At 41.2% G+C, this 22,477-nt stretch overlaps 1 protein-coding gene across 1 annotated transcript; it reads right to left on the bottom strand.

Annotated features, from left to right (window-relative positions):
• Positions 1–11,992: 11,992 nt before the first annotated feature.
• LOC122670486 (pentatricopeptide repeat-containing protein At1g08070, chloroplastic-like) lies at positions 11,993–14,340 on the bottom strand. Its single transcript, XM_043867381.1, has one exon. It carries the CDS (start codon positions 14,268–14,270, stop codon positions 12,060–12,062), a length of 2,211 nt encoding a protein of 736 aa, XP_043723316.1. The 5' UTR covers positions 14,271–14,340; the 3' UTR covers positions 11,993–12,059.
• Positions 14,341–22,477: the final 8,137 nt, after the last annotated feature.

Raw genomic sequence — 22,477 nt, 5'->3', positions numbered from 1 at the left:
GAGTCCAAATGCCATTGGAGTACATAGAATTCATTTCGGCTTTCATAGCATCTAACCATCTAGTTACATACACATCTCCTATAGCCTCTTGGTAGGTGCAGGGATCCATATCCGAAGTATCGACGACCAAGTAGAACTCTTCTACTTTGTTTGATTCCTCGCTAAAGAAAACCAAACGGTCAGGAGCTCTAATTGTTCTTCCAATGTGCCTAGGCTCTATAGGATTCATCACCAGTGGTGAAGTTTTAACGAGTGGTGGTACAGGGACCATCTGAGTGTCCATGTTATCCAACTCTTGAATTACAACTGGCTCAGTTCTAGGTGTAATTTGGTCATCTTCGAGAAACATGACGTGATTACTTATAAACAACTTTTTCTCTGTTGGATTATAGAAATAGTAACCCACAACGCCTTTGGGGTAGCCTAGGAAATGGCATCTTTCAGTCCTGGGTTCAAGCTTGTCTGCATGCTATCGTTTCACATGTGAAACACAACCCCATACCTTAAAGTGCCATAGACTAGGCTTGCGCCCTGTCCACAACTCACACGGTGTCTTGGGCACAGACTTTAGAATGTATATAGCCTTCCAATACATATCCCCAAAATGACAAGTGCAGCTGAGAATAGTTGAGCATGGATCGAACCATGTCTAATAGAGTTCTAGTTCTACGCTCTAACACACCGTTTTGTTGTGGTGTGCGGTGCCGTCAGCTGTGATAAGATCCCCTTATCTCGTAAGTGGTCCAAGAATTCATCAGAAAAGTATTCACCTCCTCGATCGGATCTGAGGCATTTAATACGCCTATTTAATTGGTTCTCAACCTCGGCTTGGAACTCTTTGAACTTTTCAAAGGTTTCTGATTTGCGATGGATTAGATAAACATAGCTATAATGTGAATAGTCATCGGTGAAAGTGACGAAGTACTGATATCCCTGCCTAGCAGTGATATTCAGTGGTCCACAAACTTCTGAGTGGATTAAATCTAACGTTCTATTGGCTCTTTCTCCTTTCTTAGGAAAGGGTAACTTGGCCATTTTACCTTGTGGACATGATTCATAGGTTGGAAATGGCAGAACCTCTAGACTTTCAAGGGGTGGTCCATCCTTAACTAACCTATTTATCCTGTCTATCCCTATGTGGCCTAGTCTAAGATGCCATAAATACGTTTGATTATCTGGAGAGTACTTTCTTTTCATTACATTAACATTCATGCTGGAATCACCGGATTCATTCAAGATAGAATTCAGAAAGTAAAGGCCATTCAATTTAAAACCAGAGGCAATAAACTTGCCCTGAAGAGTAATGATCATATCATTATCAAATGAAACGTTATAACCATCATCAATAAGTCTTGAAACGGAAATCAAATTCCTACTAAATCCAGGTACGTAATAACAATTATTAAGTTTCAAATAACCAACATTGCTAAAATAAATGAAAAAAGTTCTTACAACTACTACTTCAGCTTCATCTCCAGTTCCAACTTTGAGGGTGATCTCATTCCTTCTTGTCCTTCTGCTCTCCTGAAACCCCTACAACTTATTGCTAATGTGTGTGGTGGACCCAGAGTCCACACACCACATGTTAGTTAGTCCAACCAACATAAGAGATTTAGAAACAATAAAAGATTCAAAAATACCTATCTCTGGCTTGTCCTTCAAAGAAGTTAAGTACTCTTGGCAGTTTCTCTTCCAGTGTCCAGCCTTGCCACAATGGAAACACTTTCCTTTGTCAGCTTTGGCCTTTTTCTTCTGCACTCCTCCCTCTTTCACACCGGTTAACTTACCATTCTTGCTTTTCTTAGTCCTCTTCTTTTTCTTGTTCTTTGAACCCTGAGAACTCTTCTCAGTAACAAGAGAAACAACCTTATTTTTCTTAAGCGTACTTTCTGCTTCTATAAGCATATGGAAAAATTACACTGCCATCCCCTGAGGTTTGTATTAAATATAGAACGACCCCCTATGTTTCTAAATTATATAGTCACACCCCCTGAGTGGATAGTGTTAAATAATACATTTTGAATACCAACTTTGCCCTTTTCTAAGATTATAAACCAAAACCTATTAGAAGACAAACCCTTTTTACCATTGTCTTCTTCCCCAAATTTGAAGTTGCCTCCATGGCTGACCTACAACTCCACCGCATATGTCATCTCTCCTTCATCTCTTCTCCCTCTATTCTCTCTTGGATTTTTTTCCCCGCTCTCATTCATTCGCTATTAGCCCTAAAAAAATCTGTAAACCTAATCTGCTATTCCCTCTACTTTCACCCGTCTAGATGCCCTGGTCTTCAGGTCAAACTACGACCGTGAAATTCAATTACCTGAACCTAATTGAAATCCCAGCCAATTCTTCTTCCAATGTCACTTCTCCATCCACCCTTTGAAACTTAATCGGTCATTCACCATCTCCACTTGATAACTAAAATCATCCAATCCCATTCTCTATTTCACAGTCCAAACTGAAACCTCTTATTTTCCTTTTGCCTTTGGACCGACCCACTTCATCTCTTTCATTCCACTATTTGAACCCTTTAATCCATCCCCTTCTTATATTCTTGTGTTTCCTTCCACTAACAAGAACCTCACTCACCGTCTCTCTGATTTTGCTTTCCCACTTTAACTCCCAACAATCATCACCACCAAACCCTCTCCTTCTCTTTTTCTATTTCTTCCATTTTCCTTCCACTACATGAGAACACCCCCACCAAACCTCACCTCTTCCCTTCTACTAACCAAAATCTTAATCTGAGAAACTCATCCTATCATGATTCATGGGGTAAAGTTTTTGATGACAGGCAAGGTAAGGGAATGAAGTCGTAAGAGCAATATCGATTGCTACAAATTACCGGAAGATTTGATGAGTAAACAATTGCTTGTCTTCTGGCTAATTCCAATTGAGATTTCCCATCTGAAAACCCCGAAGACTTCGCCCAAGGATATCGGTCATTTGAAGGGTATGGTTTTTGGTCAGATTCATCAAAGAGGAGAATGAATTTGAATAAAAAAAATTGCAACGAACACTATGCTTTTCTCCTAAGTCTCAACAACAGACACTATGCTTCTATAGAAAAGGGTGTGACCTAGAAAAAGAAACAGGGAATGGGCGAAAAACTGATGGAGGTGAAGAATCAAAACTACAGAATATGAGCGACGGAGATGGAGTAATGAGAGGATGGGAAGGGGAGAGAAGTGGTGAGGGACTCCTCTGTTCTGCGAGGAGTTGCAGGTCAGTGATGGAGTTGCAGGTATTCATTTATACATCTCTGTTCTACAGAATGTTGAATAAAAAAATTGCAAGAGACACTATGCTTCAATAGAAAAGGGTGTGAACGAGAGAAAGAAAGAGGGAATGGGCGAGAAACTGATGGAGATGGAGAATCAAAACTGCAGAATGTGAGCGATGGAGATGGAGCAATGAGAGGAATGGAAGGGGGTGGTAAGCTCACACCCCTAATAGGGGTTTATTAGTCATTTTATGTCATGAATTATCAACACCTTACCACTTAACGGGAATGACATAACAGAGTGGGGCTGACTGTAACAACTAATCAAAACTCTGGAGGTGTGGATGTATAATTTAAAAACACAAGGGGTCGTTCTATATTTAATACAAACCTCAGGGGGTGGCAGTGTAATTTACCCTAAGCATATTAGTAAGATCAGAGACGTTGTTAACCTCTACTTTATTCATGTGGAAGTTCATGATAAAGGAGCTATACGCGTCAGGAAGTGAGGCAAAGGTAATCTATCTTGAAGTCCAACTCAAATAGAGTACCCTTATTCTCCAATCCAAAGAAGATCTTGGTAAGCTTCATCATATGATCCTGGATTGTGGTACTGTCATGCATCTTTGCAAAGAATAGCGTTGAGGAGATTTATTGGCGTGCAAGACGATCTTGCTTGCAAAAATTCTGCTCTAAGTGTTCCATCATATCCTTGGCCGATTCCAGGTCATCACATGAGCTCTGAAGGTTCTTATCACTGGAGCTAAGAATATAGGCGGTGGCCAGAGCATCCTTCTCTTTGAAGGTCTCCTAAGCCACATAGTCGTCACCTTCAGTGGTGTGGGATAAGGAAGGTCCATCAGTAGAAATGACATGGTAGATCTTCTCTGCCTTCAGAACAAGTATAAGCTTTCGCTTCCACTTGGGGTAATTAGTCTCGGTAAATCTATTGTCATTAAGTAGGGAATTGAGGGCGGCGTTGTTGGTCATATTAATGGTAGTTAGGGTCTACAAATAATGTACAAGCAATTAATTAACAATCATACCATCGAAATAATTAAGGAAACATGCATCACATTCTAATGGTAACTCACAAAATCAACATTCCTCTCAGTCAAAAATGTGAATTGGAGTCTTCTAAGCCTTAAATATGCATAGCTTAGCCTTTCAGAGTTCAATACATATATACTTTGCTGTCAATACCCTAATATAAGGGTTTACCTCCAATATACTTTGGCCACCTGAGTGACAGCTTAGCTTTACAGAGTTCACTCCACACTCAAGTCAAGTAGGTACCTATCTCCTCAAAACAATTCATGGCTCTTAAGTAATGCTGACACTCAGGCTATACCTATTTACTATGATTGTTTCTATCATGCCGGAGATGGGAGGATGCTACTTATCCACTGATCACTGAGGTTGGCCTTTCGGAGTTCCCAAAGTGGTCTATGTATAGTCCATTCTCTCATCGCGCTAGGATTCCATGGGATTCTAACCATTAAAGATTCCTGCACTATTACTTGCTTTACTTAGTCGAGGGCAATAAGGTAATTTTAACATTACTATGCATTAATCATGTTACTCCTAACTGTCATGCATCACATGCATCTAGTAATGCGCATAAGCAAATATTACCCTATGTACTAACATGTAGCAAACCATATAAAGCAAATAAAATAAGCAATAATATGGTATGATTATGGGAGTCTCGAAGGTCTTCAACTCCTTGAAACTTGAGAAGCTCCCACTTGAAACTTTGTCTTCCTTGAAGTCATGTTCCTCTTCTTTCATCTCAAAGATCATCTCATGTCTTCAAGCGGTTACATCCATTGGACTTTAAAATTAAATTACATCTCATGAATTTAAAATAAAGATTAAAATTTTGCAACCATTTAGAAAACCTTGGGAAACCCAACCCTCCAATTATAGGGCTGCCCAAGGGGGATACAACCATTTAGAATGGGGTAAGAAGAGAGGGGGCAAATTAAGAAGTGACATAAATATAAAACAAGCATCACATATTTAATCCCATGACCATTCCATGCTATAAAACAAATGGTTAGATCAATTGCTCAAAATCAAAGTGCTAGTACCACATGAATCTCATAATCCCACTTTTAACTCTTTGAAAATGATTCAAGTATCAACTTTAATATCCAACACTTGAATATGCAATCTATATATGATAGGCAAGCATATACTCAATAAAGCATTGCATTCTCTATATTATCTCATAATAAAATGCAATGAGGATAAAATTGTAATTTCTCATATACTTATTTAATTACACAATTTCAAGAACTATTCTGAAATTTCTTTAATTATACAATGTTAGAATGAAAATGCATTTTGATTCTCATAAAACTCGATTTCAATTAATCACACCAAGTGGAACATTAAATTAAAAAATAAAATTTGCATATATTTCATTCAAAATATTTTTTTTATTTACAATTCAGGTCGGCCCATAGGTCGACCCAAGTGGTCCAATCCACATGGACCGGCCCATGGGTCAAACCCATGTGGGTCGACCCAAGGCTGAACTGTGTGGGTCCCATGGGTCCAACCCATGTATTAATAAAGTGGGTCCCATGGGTCAATTTGCAATCAAATAGAATCCTATTTTAATTTGAACTTTCCTAATCAAGTTAGGGTTCCTATTTAAAATCAATTTCCATTCATGAGAGAAAATAGTTAGAGTTTGATTCCAAATCGAAAATTATAATCCGAAAATAGTTAGAGTTTGATTCCAAGTCGAAAATTATAATCCCACTTCTTTTAAATTCTCATTATATTGTGAGCAACTTAATTAGATTTAGATTCCTATCCAAAATAGGAAATTAATTCAAATACAAGTTTCCTAATCTAATTAGGCAATCTTGCTTACAAATCCAACTTTCCTAATCTAATTAGGAAACTTTGCTAAAAGTCCTATTGTGTTCAAAACACAATTAGAGCATCTTTAAGCAATCTCCATTAAAATAGCTTCAACTAGAACTCCATTAATGGAGCTTACAAGATGGAATTTGACATGAAGAAGATGAACTTTTTAAATCTACTTCATATGTACACATAAAAAATTTCAGAAATCATCATCTTCCCCAACTCCCATGGACCCTTTTTTTTTTTTTTTTTTTTGAGATGCAAGGGCCGCTGCCCACGCGGCGCATGGCAGCAAGCCGCCGCCTGTGCGCGTGCTGGCCGCACGGCATGCAGCCTGCACCTGCGCATGACCGCCCGTCCCACACGTGCAGACAAGCTTGCCAGCAGGCATGGATGGCAAGCTGTGCTTGCTTGCCGCGGCTGCCGGCCGATGGTTCCAGTTGGTGTGGCCTCTTCTCCTTCTTTTCATATATTGTCAACTTTGAATTTTGTGTACAATACTCAAAATTCAAAAAACTCAAAACACAATAATGGAGGAAGAAGAAGAAGATTGCAAGTTGATTTTGACATGTGTTTAATGAAGAACCTACGCTCTGATGCCAATTGTTAGTGGCGACGGAAGCGATGGGATTCTCATGTAATCACAAAAATTTATGAGCATGCAAGGATCTCAATAAACACATTAATGTACTAACCTCAAAGGGAGAGCAAGGTCACCTAACACTCAAATGGTGTGTTCCTCCAAAGGAATGCAACACTTGAAGAAGATCTCCCAAGCTTGCTTCACCTCCAATGGCCAATAGTGCTTAAGGAAGAAGAAGACTCTTTTTCTCTCTCTAAGCTCTCTCACAATTTTGTGCAAATTATTCTAATGATTTTTTCTCTATCATCATCAATCATCCTTGGCCTTAGGTCTCTTTATATATATATGGAGACCTAATTGAGGAGGTGGCAAACCTACGGCCCAGATCTAACCAAGTGGTGTGATCATAAAGGTAAACCCATAAAATTATCCTAAATTGCACATAAGGACAACCTATCCAAAATCATAGTAAAAGATGATCCTACCAAGGCGTAACCTGAAAAAACTCCTTACGGTAGGTAATTTTATTACATATTCTCCCCACACTACTAACACCTAAAATGGGTCATTGCAACCATGGAATAAATGTCACTACCACAATTTCGTCCATTATAATTTATCATGAGAGTATGGAGGACTTTGATTGGCCATAAAACTCTTTGAAAACTTTTTTTCAAAATACATTTAATTTAATATTAATAAAATAAAATACTCCTTGCAAACACTTTACAAAATACTAAAGCCTTAGATTTGGCACAATCAAATCCGTTCACTCTCTTTTTGGTGTTCTTCCTTTATGGGCAGTGAAAACTTTATTGAGCATCACATCCATAACTATTTACATTGTGCACACCGAACGGTCGATATATAGTCAGTCCTTTCAGTAGACATCAACCATTGACACACCACAAATGTACAGAACATAAATAAAATGGCAAGTATCTCTCAAGTACAGAGAAAATAACTACTAGAGATTTTCGTTGCACCTACAACTTGACGGTGAATAATTCGGGAATCTCCGTGGATCATGTTCAACACGAAATATGCCTATATTTACATTTTGGTCCAAGCACTATTGTACGAATGTAAATATAGCAACCATTGAACAGATTGCCCAAATCTATCCGTAGTTGTGAACAAAAATGATTTGAATTGGGTAGATGTAATATACAATTATAACAAGCACATAATTAAATAAAACAAAATTAATTAGTTTAATCAAATTAAATTGGGTTTGATGGACACACAAACGTTACATCCAACAACTCAATAGTGAGATTTGCAGCTACATACTTCTCCGCCCAGAGATAGTCAGTAACGTTCTCTATAATATCCCGAGCAAAATCCAATCTTTCCAGCAAATCTTTCTCCTAACTTTCAAGTGACCTGTAGAAGCCTAACACACTCTCAAAGTGAGCGTTGCGCTTCCGTAGGATGGCATTTGTGGTCGCACACGTCGCTATCCGAGCTTATAATTCCTTTTCTCGCTCCACGGCATCAGATTGTGTGCTACCGAGCATGGAAAAATAACCCTACAGGCAAAATGCAAAGGTCATGATCGAATGATGTGAAACCAAAGAAACATAGGATAACAAATCCAGAAAATAATCGTTCTTCATTAAAAGCATATGAGGTGAGTTACATTTGCAGAGTGGACAAAAAGAACATGCCAAAAAAGCCAGAAAGAAAAGGGTGAAGAGCTAAACTAGAGTAGAGTCCTTCGGATCCTGCGCATCCAATGTAGGCACTGTTTCATCCACCGGTAACAACGACGGGTTCTCCTCTACTAGCTCAGTACCATGCTCGGTACCTTGCTCGGGAATCTTACCAGCCACCTCAGTTTGCTCGAAAACTTCAGTCTCGGTCTCCTCAATACCCACTATAGAAGTTGACCCCCCGACCTCAGTACTAGCCACTTGGGGAGTCGTAGAAGGAGGATGCGGCAGCGAAATCACCAATTCACCTCTAGTCGAAGTAGGGACATAGGCCCCCGACCTCAACCGAGTAAGCATATATTGCACCTCGGGTATGCTATCAAAGTCAAAGTCAGACTGCTTCTCCTTCACTTCCTCCCAATAGAGTGGCACACTTGCAGATAAATCTTTGAGGCCATCTTCAGATGCTCCTTAGTATTAGATTCTGAGCTGAGATAAGCCTCCGCGGCCTTGGCACTAGAACTCTCCAATTTGGACTTCAAGCTAGCAATCTCCTTTTTCTGGTTCTTAACTAGCTAGTCCTTCTTATGTAGTTCTTCCTCGGTCTTCTTACAAGACGAGAGGAGAGCCTCCATATGTTCCTTGGCCGTATCAAGCTTTAAATCTGCCTTAGCATGAGCCTTTCCATAGCCTTCTTTCCCTCCATCAATTCTTTCACCTCCGTAGCCAGAAGATGGATCCGATCGTTCCTGTCAAGACAAGTTCGCTTCAGCTCCCTGCACTCCTACTCCAGTTGGCTATGCACTGAGGCAATCTTTCTCTTATGCTCCACCAACCCAAAAGCAAAAGCCAAAGCCTGGAACACGGAAAAATCAGTAAAAATCACCCAAAACCCCGAGATCTCTAATGAGAGAAAGCGTTACCTCGTAAACCCACGCAAGGGTGGAATTCTCCAACGTATCATCATGCATATCCGAAAGTACGTCCCAATTGGCTGGAGGAATGTAGTTTAATGCCAGATGCTCGGCTACCACCGCATTACCGATCACCTTCTGGTCAGTACGAACCGACCACTTGGGGACAAACAAATCCGAGCACACCTTCTCCTTACCCTTATCTTTCTCGGTATCTTCCAATAAGGAGGCATCCTCGAAGACTGTGAGAGAACTCTGCTCCTATGCTATATGGTCGAAAGAGGAAGGTATTTTCTTCTTGCTCGAGTGTTGCCTCTGATTTTTGTGACCCCCAGAGGAAAGAGGAGGGGCATTCTTCTTGGGTTCTTTTCTTGGAAGATCCTTCTTCTGATTGGTCGCTCCCTTTTTTTTTGTTCTTATCCAAGGGAGAAAGGATTGCATCCCCGGTGACCTGAAGATTCTCCGTCTCCATGAAATTGGTGAGGGAACCCAAATCATACTCCACTGCACAGGACGTAAAAGAAAAAGTTAGCACGAAGTAAAAACCCATGAGAGGAGGATAGTAAAAGGGGGGCGAATTCTAAGGGCGCTCACCCCTCTCCAATTCGGACATGTCCAGAGCATGAATAGCCTCCACTTCCACAAGTGCCCGCTTGGTCACCATCATTTCCAAAGTGGATAGGTCCTTAACGTCAAGGATGGGGATTCTGTTCCTAGCAGAGGTGCTCGAGTAACTCCATACATTGAGAAACTTGGGCCCTGTATATGAAGCCCAAAAGAATCTCTGTTTCCAACCCTGAATGGAGGTGGGGATCTTGACCATAACAGGAATGTCACGCTGGCGAAAGTAATACCACCTGGAATGACCGCTATTCGAATTCAATAATAAAAACCTGATGAACAGAGCGGGAGAGGGACGTCTGTCTAACCGGGTACACCTAACTATGAAGGCTCCTACACATCTCCAACAGTTTGGAACTAGTTGATTGGGGGCAACCCCGTAATGTTTAAGAAGACAAGAAACAAATACCGGAAGAGGATAACGGAGCCCAGCCTCAAAGGCATCCAAGATAAGACCAACTTCATTGGGATGCTCAGTATTCAGCCTATCCTCAGCAGAAGGGACTCTAAGATCAACGGACTCCGGGATCGAATAAACATCTCGGATCTCCACAAGGTCAGGCACTAACAACACCGAGGAGATCTCGTCCACCCCTTTCCCTATGGTAGGATCAGATTGGGGTTGGCAGACGCAATAAGCCTTTTTCCCACGGGAAGCCAATGATTTCTTAGGGGAGGCCCGACTGGAAGTACCGGTGGAAGCACCAGATGTACTTTGTTGAACCAAAATAGAAGCCCTACAAACTGCGGCGCCCTCCACGGATGGCCTAGGAGGAACCCCCTGGTTCTTCTCACACCTTCCCCATGATACAACTCCTCAGCCTCCTTTAACAAGGAATCTACCTCCCAATTAGGCTCAGGAACCAAAAGAAAAAGGAATCTACTTGAGAAAAAGAAGAGACGCAGAGCGGGATAGCTTCAGAAATGGAATGAAGTTAGAAAGTCGAGAGATTTTCAAATAAGGAAACTTGAAGACGATGAAGAAGAAAAGCCATGGGAAGTTAGAACACTTTATACCCTTGGGGATAATGAAACAAGGCTCCTAATCCAACCACCAATTTTGTTTGAACGGCCAAGATACACAACAAAAACAGGAGAAGAAAAGGCACATGTTTCGAGAGTGATGTAAGCTACCTCGACAAGGAAAACACTGGGAAAGTAAGAAATTTAAATTTGAACTTTATGACATCCCCTCAACTTCCCTCAAAAGGCATGAAATCCGGAAGATATTTCGGACCCATGTGCAAACATCGACGAATGGCGGCGCGATTATAAAACACACTCAGGGGTAAGGTTGTCCAAATGAGAAATCTAATTCAAAGGGAAAATGGATCATAATCGGTACCCAGCTTCGCCAAGCATTAAAACTGATCACCATCGAGACATAATAAACTGGCAAAGACTATGAGTGACCGAGCATACAAGCCAAGGTCCCTCTGCATGTGATGATCAGATAATTCTCCCCATACCTCACTCCAGGTAAGGGGAGTAGGGGGCAAATGATACACCACGTTTTATCTATCCAATCCCTGCTTGACACGTGGTCCGACTTGGGTTACAAGTAATTGGCCCTCGGCCAGAAAAGCGGGGACCATGGACGAGACAGTTATGCAGGCCTAGACACATCAGCAAAGTTAGTTGAGAACTTCCAAGTTGGTATAGCCTTATAACCGTAATTCATGTGCAAGAATATGGAAGATCCCAAGATATGAGAGGAGAATCTCCCTTTTTGCAAGGGTTTCCTAATCCGAGCATGTGAAGACCACCTTACCAGAAGGGAAAGCCCTCTGGCGGATCCAAGAGATACAATAGGAAAGGGATTGGACATGAACCTGTATAAATAGGGGTCCCAGCACTCATGTATATCCTTCTTATTCTTCAATCAATAGAGAAATCAAGAAACATTATAAAGAGTAGTCTTCGTTTTCCATAGTCTTTCTTAGCCCAGGCTAGCTTGAAAGTTGTAGTGCTTGAGGGTCTCCCTCAAGCAACATTCTTTGTGCAACAGTAGTAACCAAATGATTATTGTTTACAGCCTATAACCCATTATCATAATTGATTATTCATAAATAGGTCATAAATATAAATATAAATTATGTCAAAGAGAGCCTTAGAATTCCAATTAATTACATAACATCATCCTACATAACATCCTAATATAAGCAAACATGGATTTTTCACCAGCAGTCCTTACAAGAACAAGAGCCATTTCTAAAATGATGGAAACGATTCCGATCTCTGGCAATGATCTCCCTGTTGAAAATCTTTGATATGAGCTTTGTTGCTGAGTGGCAATTTCCACATATACGAAGGTTCTTCACTATTCTGATTGTTGTCCCTGGTTTTGTACTGATCAACCCATAAGCAATCGCCAATTTCTCACTGTGATAAGATAATACTCCTTCCTTCCATTCCTCATCTATATCATAGAGTACCTCTGACGTATCAGGCACATGAGCAGCCAGCTCTAATAATTCATCAATTTCATCCAACATCTTATATATCTCTTCGTACTGTGGATGTGATTTGTCACCAACGAGAAATTCATGTACAACACTATCCACCTCAATAGAGCTACTGCCAGGTACTTTCTTCATTCCCTTGTCATTTAATCTGGTTCTTATCCTTGCTACTTCCTCCCACCTACCAGCTCTTGCATAGATGTTTGATAAAAGCACATAACCCCCAGGGTTTTCTGGCTCCAGTTTGAAAAGATGTTTTGCAACAAACTCACCCAGCTCAACATTGCCATGTACCCGACAAGCTCCTAGCAGAGATCCCCAAATAGCTCCATCAGGCTCCATTTCCATAGTCTTCATCAAGGCTTCTGCTTCATCAAACAACCCAGCACGACCAAGGAGATCAATCACACACCCGTAGTGTTGTAATTTTGGTGAAATCTTGTAATCCTGGATCATGATATCAAAGTATTTGTGACCTAATTCCACCAAACCAGCATGGCTACAAGCCGAAAGTACACCAACAAAAGTGATATCATCAGGTTTGAATCCTTCTTCAGTCATCCTAGAGAAAAGCTGGAGGGACATATATGCATACCCATGCATGGCTAGCCCAGATATCATTGCATTCCAAGAAGACAGGCTTTTAGATTTCATAGAGTCAAAGACTTGTTTTGCAGCTTCTATACTTCCACATTTAGCATACATGTCAATAAGACTAGTTGAAAGGGACATATTAACTGAATTACTAAAGTTCTTGTCTGTATATACATGAATCCATTTGCCAAGATCAAGAGTACCTAAGTATGCACAAGTTGGTAGAATACTCAAAAAGGTAACCTCATTAGGCTCTTCTTTTGATTGCAGCATTTGCCTAAAGAGATCCAGGGCTTCTCTGTAGTGGCTCATACGAGTATACCCACCAATCATAACATTCCATGAGATTTGATCTCTTTGACTTATTCTGTCCAATAAACCACGAGCTGTCTCCAACTCCCCACACTTGGAGTACATGTCAATGAGAGCATTGACAAGTCGAAGATTTGAACCAAGTCCATGGTCTTTAATCCAAGACCGAACCCTATTCCCCAACTCAAGGGACCCTGACTGAGCACAAGCTGAAAGAACACTGACCATTGTGCTCTCATTGGGCTGGGCATTTTCTCTCAGCATTGCCTGTAAGAAATCCAGCGCCTCTTCGTATCGCCCACTTTGGGCATAACCTGCAATCATAGCATTCCATGACACAACATCTCTAACAGGAATTTCATCAAAAACCTGACGAGCATCATCCAGATAACCTGCTGAAGCATAACCAGTAAGCAAAGCAGTGAAAGACACCACATCTCTTGAAAAACCTTTATCAAAAACCAACCGAGCGTCGGTTAGTTCGCCGCTTTGGGCATACATGTTAATAAGAGAAGTATGTATAAAGGCATCAGTCTCAAGACCAAGCTTCAAAACATGCGCATGGACCTGTTTCCCTTCATGGGTAGCTTGAACTTTCGCACAAGCTTTCAAAAGAAAAGGAAAAGTATAGTAATTCGGCTCTGCTCCTGCAAAGAGCATATGAACATAAAAAGCTATGGCGTGAATTGGGGCAGAGCTCATGCAATGGCCTCGAATAATCGTGTTCCAAACGAATTGATTTGGTTCATCCATACATGAAAAGATTGAGATAGCATAAGAAAGATCACCACAAGGCGAAATAGCACAAAACTGGATTAGCTTACTGAGTGCGAACTGTGTGTTGTGCAGGCCTGTCTTGATGATTTGGGAATGAATTTGTTTAAGATTTTCGATGCCCTTGCATGTAGAAATGAGAGAGAGAGATGGATGAATTCTGAGGATTTTGTAAGGAGGGTCAGAGAAAGGGAGGAGATGGAGAGAGGACGCAGAGATCAATGGGGACTGCAAAGAGAACAACATTGGCAAAAGGTTTGAAATTTCTCTCTGAAAGTCTTTCAACTTTCAAGCGTTACGCCCAAAAAACATAACGATCCTTAAATTTTTTTATGTATGGGAGGGGATTAAATGTTAGCGGCTGTAATAGAATCTTACATGTTAACACGTTATTGACCGTTGGATGGAAGAGAGGCAGTAGTTATCTCTCTTTGCCCGTGTCGCATTTCTCCCGCTGCATCATCCCTCTCTGCATCTCTTTCCACTGCGGCCCTCTCTACAACCATATCTCCTCCGTCCCCAATTACAATCCAACCCTGTTGCATCTCCCTTCACTCCCATTGCCATTCTTTGTCAAGAAACCAAAAAAGAAAAGGTAATTTACACATACCACCCTTGAGATTTAATGAAAGTATAATTTTACCTCCAATTTTGGATAATTCTGCATACCCCCCATGAGGTTTACAAACGTTAACAAATACACCCATTCCGTTAATTCATGACTAAAAACAACGTTAAAAATATGATGTGAACTGATAGAATTGCCCTTGCAAAGAAAAATAAATAAATAAAATCTGCAACTCATCTTCCTCAAATTGATTGGGAAAGATGAGTTGCATGTATCCCTTTTTCTCTCGCTCTCTTGTCATGTTTCAATCCCTCATTTCCCTCTTACCTCTCTCTCTCTCTCTCTCTCTCTCTCTCTCTCTCTCGATCGATCGATCGATCGATCGAAATTCTCATCAGTGATTCTTGTTTTTTTTTCGTTTTTTCTTACAGGGGGAATGAAATTTAAACTCTGTGGATTGGCTCAGTATGCAGACCTTATAGGAACTACAATCGGATACACTATCACTGCATCCATCAGTATGGTGTACGTAATCGAAACACAAATTCTTAATTTTTGAGGTTTTCCATTTTTGTATTTAATCTTGTGTTTTTATTTATATTTTATAATTAGGGCTTAATGAGAGAAAGATCACCTACCTCACCTACCTTCCTTTCTCGGTTATTATCACATGTGATATACATGTGATAAGGATCCGTCCAGTTATGGCAAGCTTTGGCAATCAGATATGACTGAATATATTTGTACCATTTTTACATTACCCAATATTGGGTTTCCATTTCATAAAGATCTAGGATCTTGCATTGTACACTTGTATGTATATCCCATTGGGATTATTAAGGATATCATTCACACTATTATGGTATCACGAGCCATACCAGCTCCAACGAGCACTTTCTAATTTTTCTCTTTTCTTTTTTTTTTCTCTTCTTCCATGACGGGAGATCTCTCTCAAGCCTTGGCCCCGAGTCCTCTTGCCACGACTGAGGCTCCTTCTTCCCTTCATGGTTCTTCTTTACATCATGCCCATCACTATATCTCTTTAAAACTCACCTCTAAGAAATATATTTTTTGGAGAACTCAAGTTGAGCCATTTCTGGATGGCCAAGATTTGCTTGGGCAAGTCGATGGGTCCAATCCATGTCCGGCAAACCCCACTGCAGCTTCTACATGGCGACGCCAAGATTCCTTGATTCGCAGTCTACTTGTCTCCTCTATCTCTGAGGAGGTGTTTCCATTAATTGTTGGAAAGAAAACTAGTCAAGAAATTTGGGACACTCTGTCCACGACTTTCTCTTCTCCATCTGAAATTCATTTGATGTCACTCAATATGGCCTTGACCGATCTTGAACAGAAACCTGATGAGTCCGTCTTAGTGTTCTTGCAAAGAGCAAAATCAATTGCTGATGAATTATCCGCTGTCGGCCAACCTTCATGTTTTTCGAGGACTGAAATCAGAGTTTCAATCAATGGAGTCCTCTCTTCTCACTTGGACGGATCCGATAAGTTATGATGACCTTCATTCCATGCTTTTAAGCCATGAGTTCATCCATGGCACCTCTTTGAAGAAGCTCACAGTCACAGATACGTCAAGCCCAACACCTATTACTGCCAATACTGTTCAACGCACCACTCCATCAGGCAACCCCGGCTCTTCCACATCTCCAAACCATGGAGGTCGTGGTGGTCGTGGTGGTCGTGGCTTTGGCCGTGGCCATGGCTACCCTCCTGCTGGTTATGGTCGTTTTTGGTGCTCAATTTGTAAACGGACAAACCATTCAACAGATCGGTGCTTTTATCGATCCCAATATCCTACCAATAACCCATATCCCATGCAGCCTCTTCCCAACCCAGCAGTCCATTACACATATCCCAGCCAAGCCGTCTCCTATAACCCTCCACTTTTACCCACCCCACACCCATCCACTGCACTTACTTGGTACCCTGACACTGGTGCCTCACACCATGTCACACCGGATATCCAGTCTCTCTCTCAATATGATGACTGTAATGGCCAAGAACAAGTCCACGTGGGTAATGGTAAGGGGTTAAAAATCTCGTATGTTGGTTCTACATCTTTCCCATCTTTATCGTCTCGTTCCTTTTATTTGCACAATGTTTTACATGTTCCATCCATTTCTAAATCTCTGCTTTCTGTTCAGCAATTTTGTAAAGATAACAATGTATTCTTTGAATTTCACCCATCTACTTTTCTTGTGAAGGACCAGGTAACCAAGGAAACACTACTGTCTGGCCCGAGTAGGGATGGTCTATATGTCCTAGATCCACCCCAGTCTCCTTCTACATTTTCTGTTGTTCATGGTTCCTTAAATCTATGGCATCAACGTCTTGGACATCCACATGAGCGACTTTTAAAAATAATAGTTCAAGAAAATAGTTTATCTTCTTCTTCTTCTAGTTTCAATAAAATTTGTAAGGCTTGTCAGTTAGGCAAGGCCCGTCGGCTCACATTAAATGCTTCTCCTAGTCGTAGTTTATATCCTTTAGACTTGCTTTACAGTGATGTTTGCGGACCCTCCCCTATTGCTTCAATTTTGGATCACCGTTACTATGTTGTTTTTGTTGATGACCACACAAAATTTATGTGGTTTTATCCTATGGTTCGAAAATCTGAGGTCTTTACCATTTTCCAATAGTTCCAAGCTCATGTGGAACGTTTATTTGGTAGAAAAATAAAATCACTGCAAACAAACTGGGGGAAATCACTGCAAACAAACTGGGGGGTGAATTTTGGACTCTACCTGCCTATTTCTCAAAATTGGGCATTTCCCATCGTTTGTTTACCCCACATACGCATGAGCAACGAGGGGCAGTTGAAAGGCAACACCGTCACATTGTTGAGATGGGACTCTCCCTTCTTGCTCATGCGTCTGTCCCTCAAAAATACTGGAACTTTGCTTTTGAGACCGCTGTGTTTTTAATCAATCGGATGCCTTCCTCGATCTCTTTTGGAATTTTCCCTTTTCAATTAGTTTTTCATAAGCGCCCTGACTACAATTTTCTCAAAGTATTCGGGTGTCTTTGTTTCCCATATCTTCGCCCTTTTAATCGGCATAACATGGACTATAGATCCTCAGCGTGTGTCTTCCTTGGTTACAGCCCCTCCCACATGGGCTACAGGTGCCTTGACCTTCAATCACAAAAATTTATAATTGCCCATCATGTTCGTTTTGCCGAGATGACCTTTCCGTTCTCAACATCTCATTCCCATAACCCACCTAATTTAGAGCCCACAGTCACCCAACCGTGGGCCTCTATGCCATTGATCCCTCCACCAACCCAACCTCTACGCATTCCCTTACCAATACCACACTCTCCATTGCCACCATCTCCACCTTCACCCACGACTCCATTACCCTCACCACCCAATTCGGTCCCAACTTCACCCACACCAGCTCACCCATCTCCAATTCCCTCATCAACCTCTCCACCCTTGCACACTAGGGCCGTGGCTGATCTCTACATGGCTCCACAATCGCCACCATCACCACCCCTAGATGCGCCTGCACATGAACCATTACCAAACCAGTCCGTTCCCATGCACCACATGCGACTACGCTCTCACGGGCATCCCCCACAGGCACTAAATGCCACTGCGGTTATTACTGAACCTACTTTTTTGCAGGCCAGTAAGGTGTTGGAATGGAGCACAGCTATGGTAGAGGAATATAGTGTCTTAATAAGAAATTGTACATGGTCTCTTGTACCTCATACTGCTCAGATGAACTTAGTTGGCAATAAATGGGTGTACAGAGTGAAGCGCAGGGCTTAGACTATGGTGAAACTTTCAGCCCGGTGGTCAAACCTACCACCATACGGTGTGTTCTCTCTATTGCAGTATCCAACGGCTGGCCCATCCATCAGTTGGATGTTCAAAATGCATTCCTTCATGGACTGCTAGATGAAGAGGTCTACATGGCCCAACCACAGGGGTTCATTAATCTAGACTTTCGGATCATGTGTGCCGTTTACACCGGTCTCTATAAGGGCTCAAACAGGCCCCAAGAACCTGGTTTCATCAATTATCAGAATTTTTGCTCAGTCTAGGGTTTTTTTGTTCCAAGACTGACACGTCGTTATTTATTCGCAAGATGGATGGCCAGATCTGTTACATTCTCATATATGTTGATGACATGATAGTCACGGGCAGCGACCCGTCCATGGTTTCCAATCTGTTACTTCGACTTTCTCAGGAATTCTCCATTAAGGATCTTGGGGATTTACATTTTTTCTTGGGAATTGATGTTCGTCGCTGTTCAACAGGGCTGGTTCTATCTCAATCCAGATACATTTCTGATCTATTGGAGCGTACAAGCATGGTGGATTGTAAGCCTGTCAAAACGCCCAACGACTACAAAATTCTCTAATTCAGGGGGTGTACCAATGTCAGATCCGACCAAGTACAGGTCTGCACTAGGGACACTGCAATATGTTACTCTTACAAGGCCCGATGTGTCATTTGCTGTTAATCGTGCGTGTCAATTTATGCACGCTCCCACGGAGGAGCAATGGCAGCTGGTAAAGCGAATTATTCGCTACTTGAAGAGCACACAGTCCACAGGTTTATTGATTGAGCAATCCCAATCCAACTGCCTTCAAGCATTCACTGACGCTGACTGGGCAGGTGATGGATCTGATCGCAAATCCACAGGGGGGTTCACAATTTTTCTTGGGCCCAATCTTGTGTCTTGGATCTCCTGAAAGTAGCACACAGTGGTGCGCTCTTCCACAAAAGCCGAATATAAGGCTCTGGCTGATGCATCTGCAGAATTGATATGGCTAGAGTCTCTACTCACTAAGCTTGGTTATCCACTTTCTGGCCCACCGATTCTTTGGTGTGACAACCTTGGTGCCACCTACTTGTCCGCGAACCCGATTTTCCATGCCTGCACAAAGCATGTTGAGGTCGACTTCCATTATGTTCGGGACTGAGTTGCAAAGAAACACTTGCAGGTTCAATTCATTTCCTCTCAAGATCAAATCGCAGATACATTAACCAAACCGCTGGCACATTCCCTGTTTGAAAGTCTACGTGACAAGCTGAAGATTGGATTGCTCAATTCTCCACCTTGAGGGGGTGTAATGTGAGAAAGATCACCTACCTCACCTACCTTCCTTTCTCGGTTATTATCACATGTGATATACATGTGATAAGGATCCCTCCAACTATGGCAAGCTTAGGCAATCAGATATGACTGAATATATTTGTACCATTTTTACATTACCCAATATTGGGTTTCCATTTCATGAAGATCTAGGATCTTGCATTGTACACTTGTATATATATCCCATTGGGATTATTTCATAAATTAAGGATATCATTCACACTATTAGGGCTATCAAAAGGTCAAATTGTTTCCACAAGAACGGTCATCAAGCTCATTGCTACACATCGAATTATCCATTCATGGTGGTATTTGCATCCATACAGATCGTTCTATCTCAGATACCTGATTTCCATAAGCTCTCATGGCTCTCGATTGTCGGTGCAATCATGTCTTTCGCCTATTCTTCAATTGGAGTGGGTCTCTCCATAGCAAAAGTTGCAGATAAGCAGTTTCCAACACTGACAGTAGATATTTTTCTGATTATGAGAAAGAAACAAAAAGAAAGATGTGGTCAGAAGTTTCTTTGTGTGGTTTCCATTCACTTTATCACAATCAAGAAATCTGTGTAGGATAGTTTTTAGGCCTAAAATTTGTTAGAAGTGAACTCCGAATTCCTCCTTTGAAAATCTATGATTACACCGATTCGGTCCTGAGAAATCTCGTCGCATTAGAGCAGTGTTGCCCTGAGTACACGAAGCAAATCTCGTCTTATGCTCTTCTTATGGATAACCTAATTCGATCCAACAAGGATGCGAGACTTCTTTAGCAGAGAGGAATCGTTGTAAACCTTTTGGATTCCGATGAAGAGGTAACCTCTCTCTTCAATAACCTCTGCAAGGAGATTGAAGTGGAGGAATCCAACTATGTGGGTCTCTGCCAACAAGTGAATTCGTATTGTAGCAGCAATTGGCATGGACATTGGTCGAAGCTGAGGAGTTAGCTTCACCCATAGAAAGTAAGAATGGAAATGATTAGGTTTTAGAAGAAGAAGGAGAAGAGGTAGTGAAGGGGTGAAGAGGATTTCAGATTGGGAAGATGAGGGCAATTTGGTGAATTTCCCTCCTAATTTTAACACTGTTAGTCATGAACTAACGGAATGGGTGTATTTGTTAACGTTTGTAAACCTTAGGAGGTACACAGAACAATCCAAAACTAGGGGGTAAAATTATACTTTCGTTAAACCTCAAGGGTGGTATGCGTAAATTACTAAAAAAAAAAAGGGAAATTTACACATACCCCCCTGAGCTTTAACGAAAGGATATTTTCAACCCCCAGGTTTGGAAAACTCTGCATACCCCCCTGACGTTTGCAAATGGTAACAGATAGGTCCATTCCGTCAGTTCATGACTAACACTGTTAAAAACTAGACTTGAACTGACGGAATTGCCCTTACACAAATAAAAATAAAAAATAAAAAAACACCTGCAACTCATATTCCCCAAACGATTTTGGGGAAGATGAGTTGTAGGTTTCAAAACCCTTTCAACCCTTACTGAAATTAGGGAAAATTTTCAAATCCACTCCACCTGCAACTCATCTTCCGAAGAGGAATCTCATCAAGAATGAAGTGAAGACATGAAAAAAGAGAGAATTTAACAACTTCAAGATTGCCATGCTTGACACAAAAATCAAAACAAATAGAAGTAGGCCAATGTCAGATTAAGAAATAGAAGAACCTTTCCAGAAATTAGAGATTAAGAAGTAGAAGAACCTTTCTTCTTCTTCCTCGATGAAAGACCAGGCGGTAGCTCCAGACCTCGAAGAGAAGAACTCCATGCTATGAGGTTCACTCGAGCAGAAATTCTGGACTCAAGTACTAAAACCCATCTCTATTGGAACCAGCCAAAGAACTCGAGGTTCAAAGAACCTAAAAATCAAGGGGTTAATTTGATAGGAAGCAGCACTGGCGGAAGATAAAGAAGAAACGGTCGCCATTAGCTATAAGGCCGGTTTTCTAAGCAAAGGATTTGGGAAGGTCAATCGAAGCGATCGCAGAGATTTCAGAATTTGGAAAATCCAAAGCAAAGATTGCATTTTTTGTCCCTTTTCCTTTCAATTTGTGGGAGAAAGAGAACAGAAGTGAGCCCAAAAAACCAAGGAAGACTTATCCCTTTTATGAAATTCGAGATTCCTGCAAATATTGGAAAACCACTTAGCTAGTAAAAATTTACGAGTCGATCTCCAGTGATGCTGCCCTTTTCGCCGGTTAAAAGATCTCGGCTTTACAGTTCTTGGCTCAGATCTCTGCTTCCGAATGGAATGGGACTTATGGTCAAACAAACCGTTAAGGACCCACTTTTTGTGAAGGGAAAATATCTTCTCCCACGGGATCTGACCCTCTGGAATGGAGAATGACATTTTTTATTTTTGGTGAAGATGGAGAAAGATATTTCAAACAATGATCTTGAATCCAGGATAGAACGACTGCTTAAATAGTAGGTGACGATGGTGGAGCAGCAATTCGATTAGGTTTTAGAAGAAGAAGGAGAAGAGGTGATGAAGGGGTGAAGAGATTCAATTCATTTATTTAGTTTTGGATGCTCCCAATTTTAATGGTTTTTTACTTGAATCAGTGCATCAACACAGCAAAACCTGCAAATCATCTTCCCCAAAATCGATTGGGGAAGATGAGTTGCAGGTGTTTTTTTTTTTTTTTCTTAAATTTTTGTGTAAGGGCAATTCCATCAGTTCAAGTCTATTTTTTAACAGTGTTAGTCATGAACTAAAGGAATGGACCTATCTGTTACCATTTGCAA

Source organism: Telopea speciosissima, chromosome 8, assembly GCF_018873765.1.
Source record: "Telopea speciosissima isolate NSW1024214 ecotype Mountain lineage chromosome 8, Tspe_v1, whole genome shotgun sequence".
In the NCBI taxonomy this organism is placed as follows: domain Eukaryota; kingdom Viridiplantae; phylum Streptophyta; class Magnoliopsida; order Proteales; family Proteaceae; genus Telopea; species Telopea speciosissima.
The sequence above is the reverse complement of the archived record's forward strand: the minus strand, read 5'-3'. Positions and strand labels throughout refer to the sequence as shown.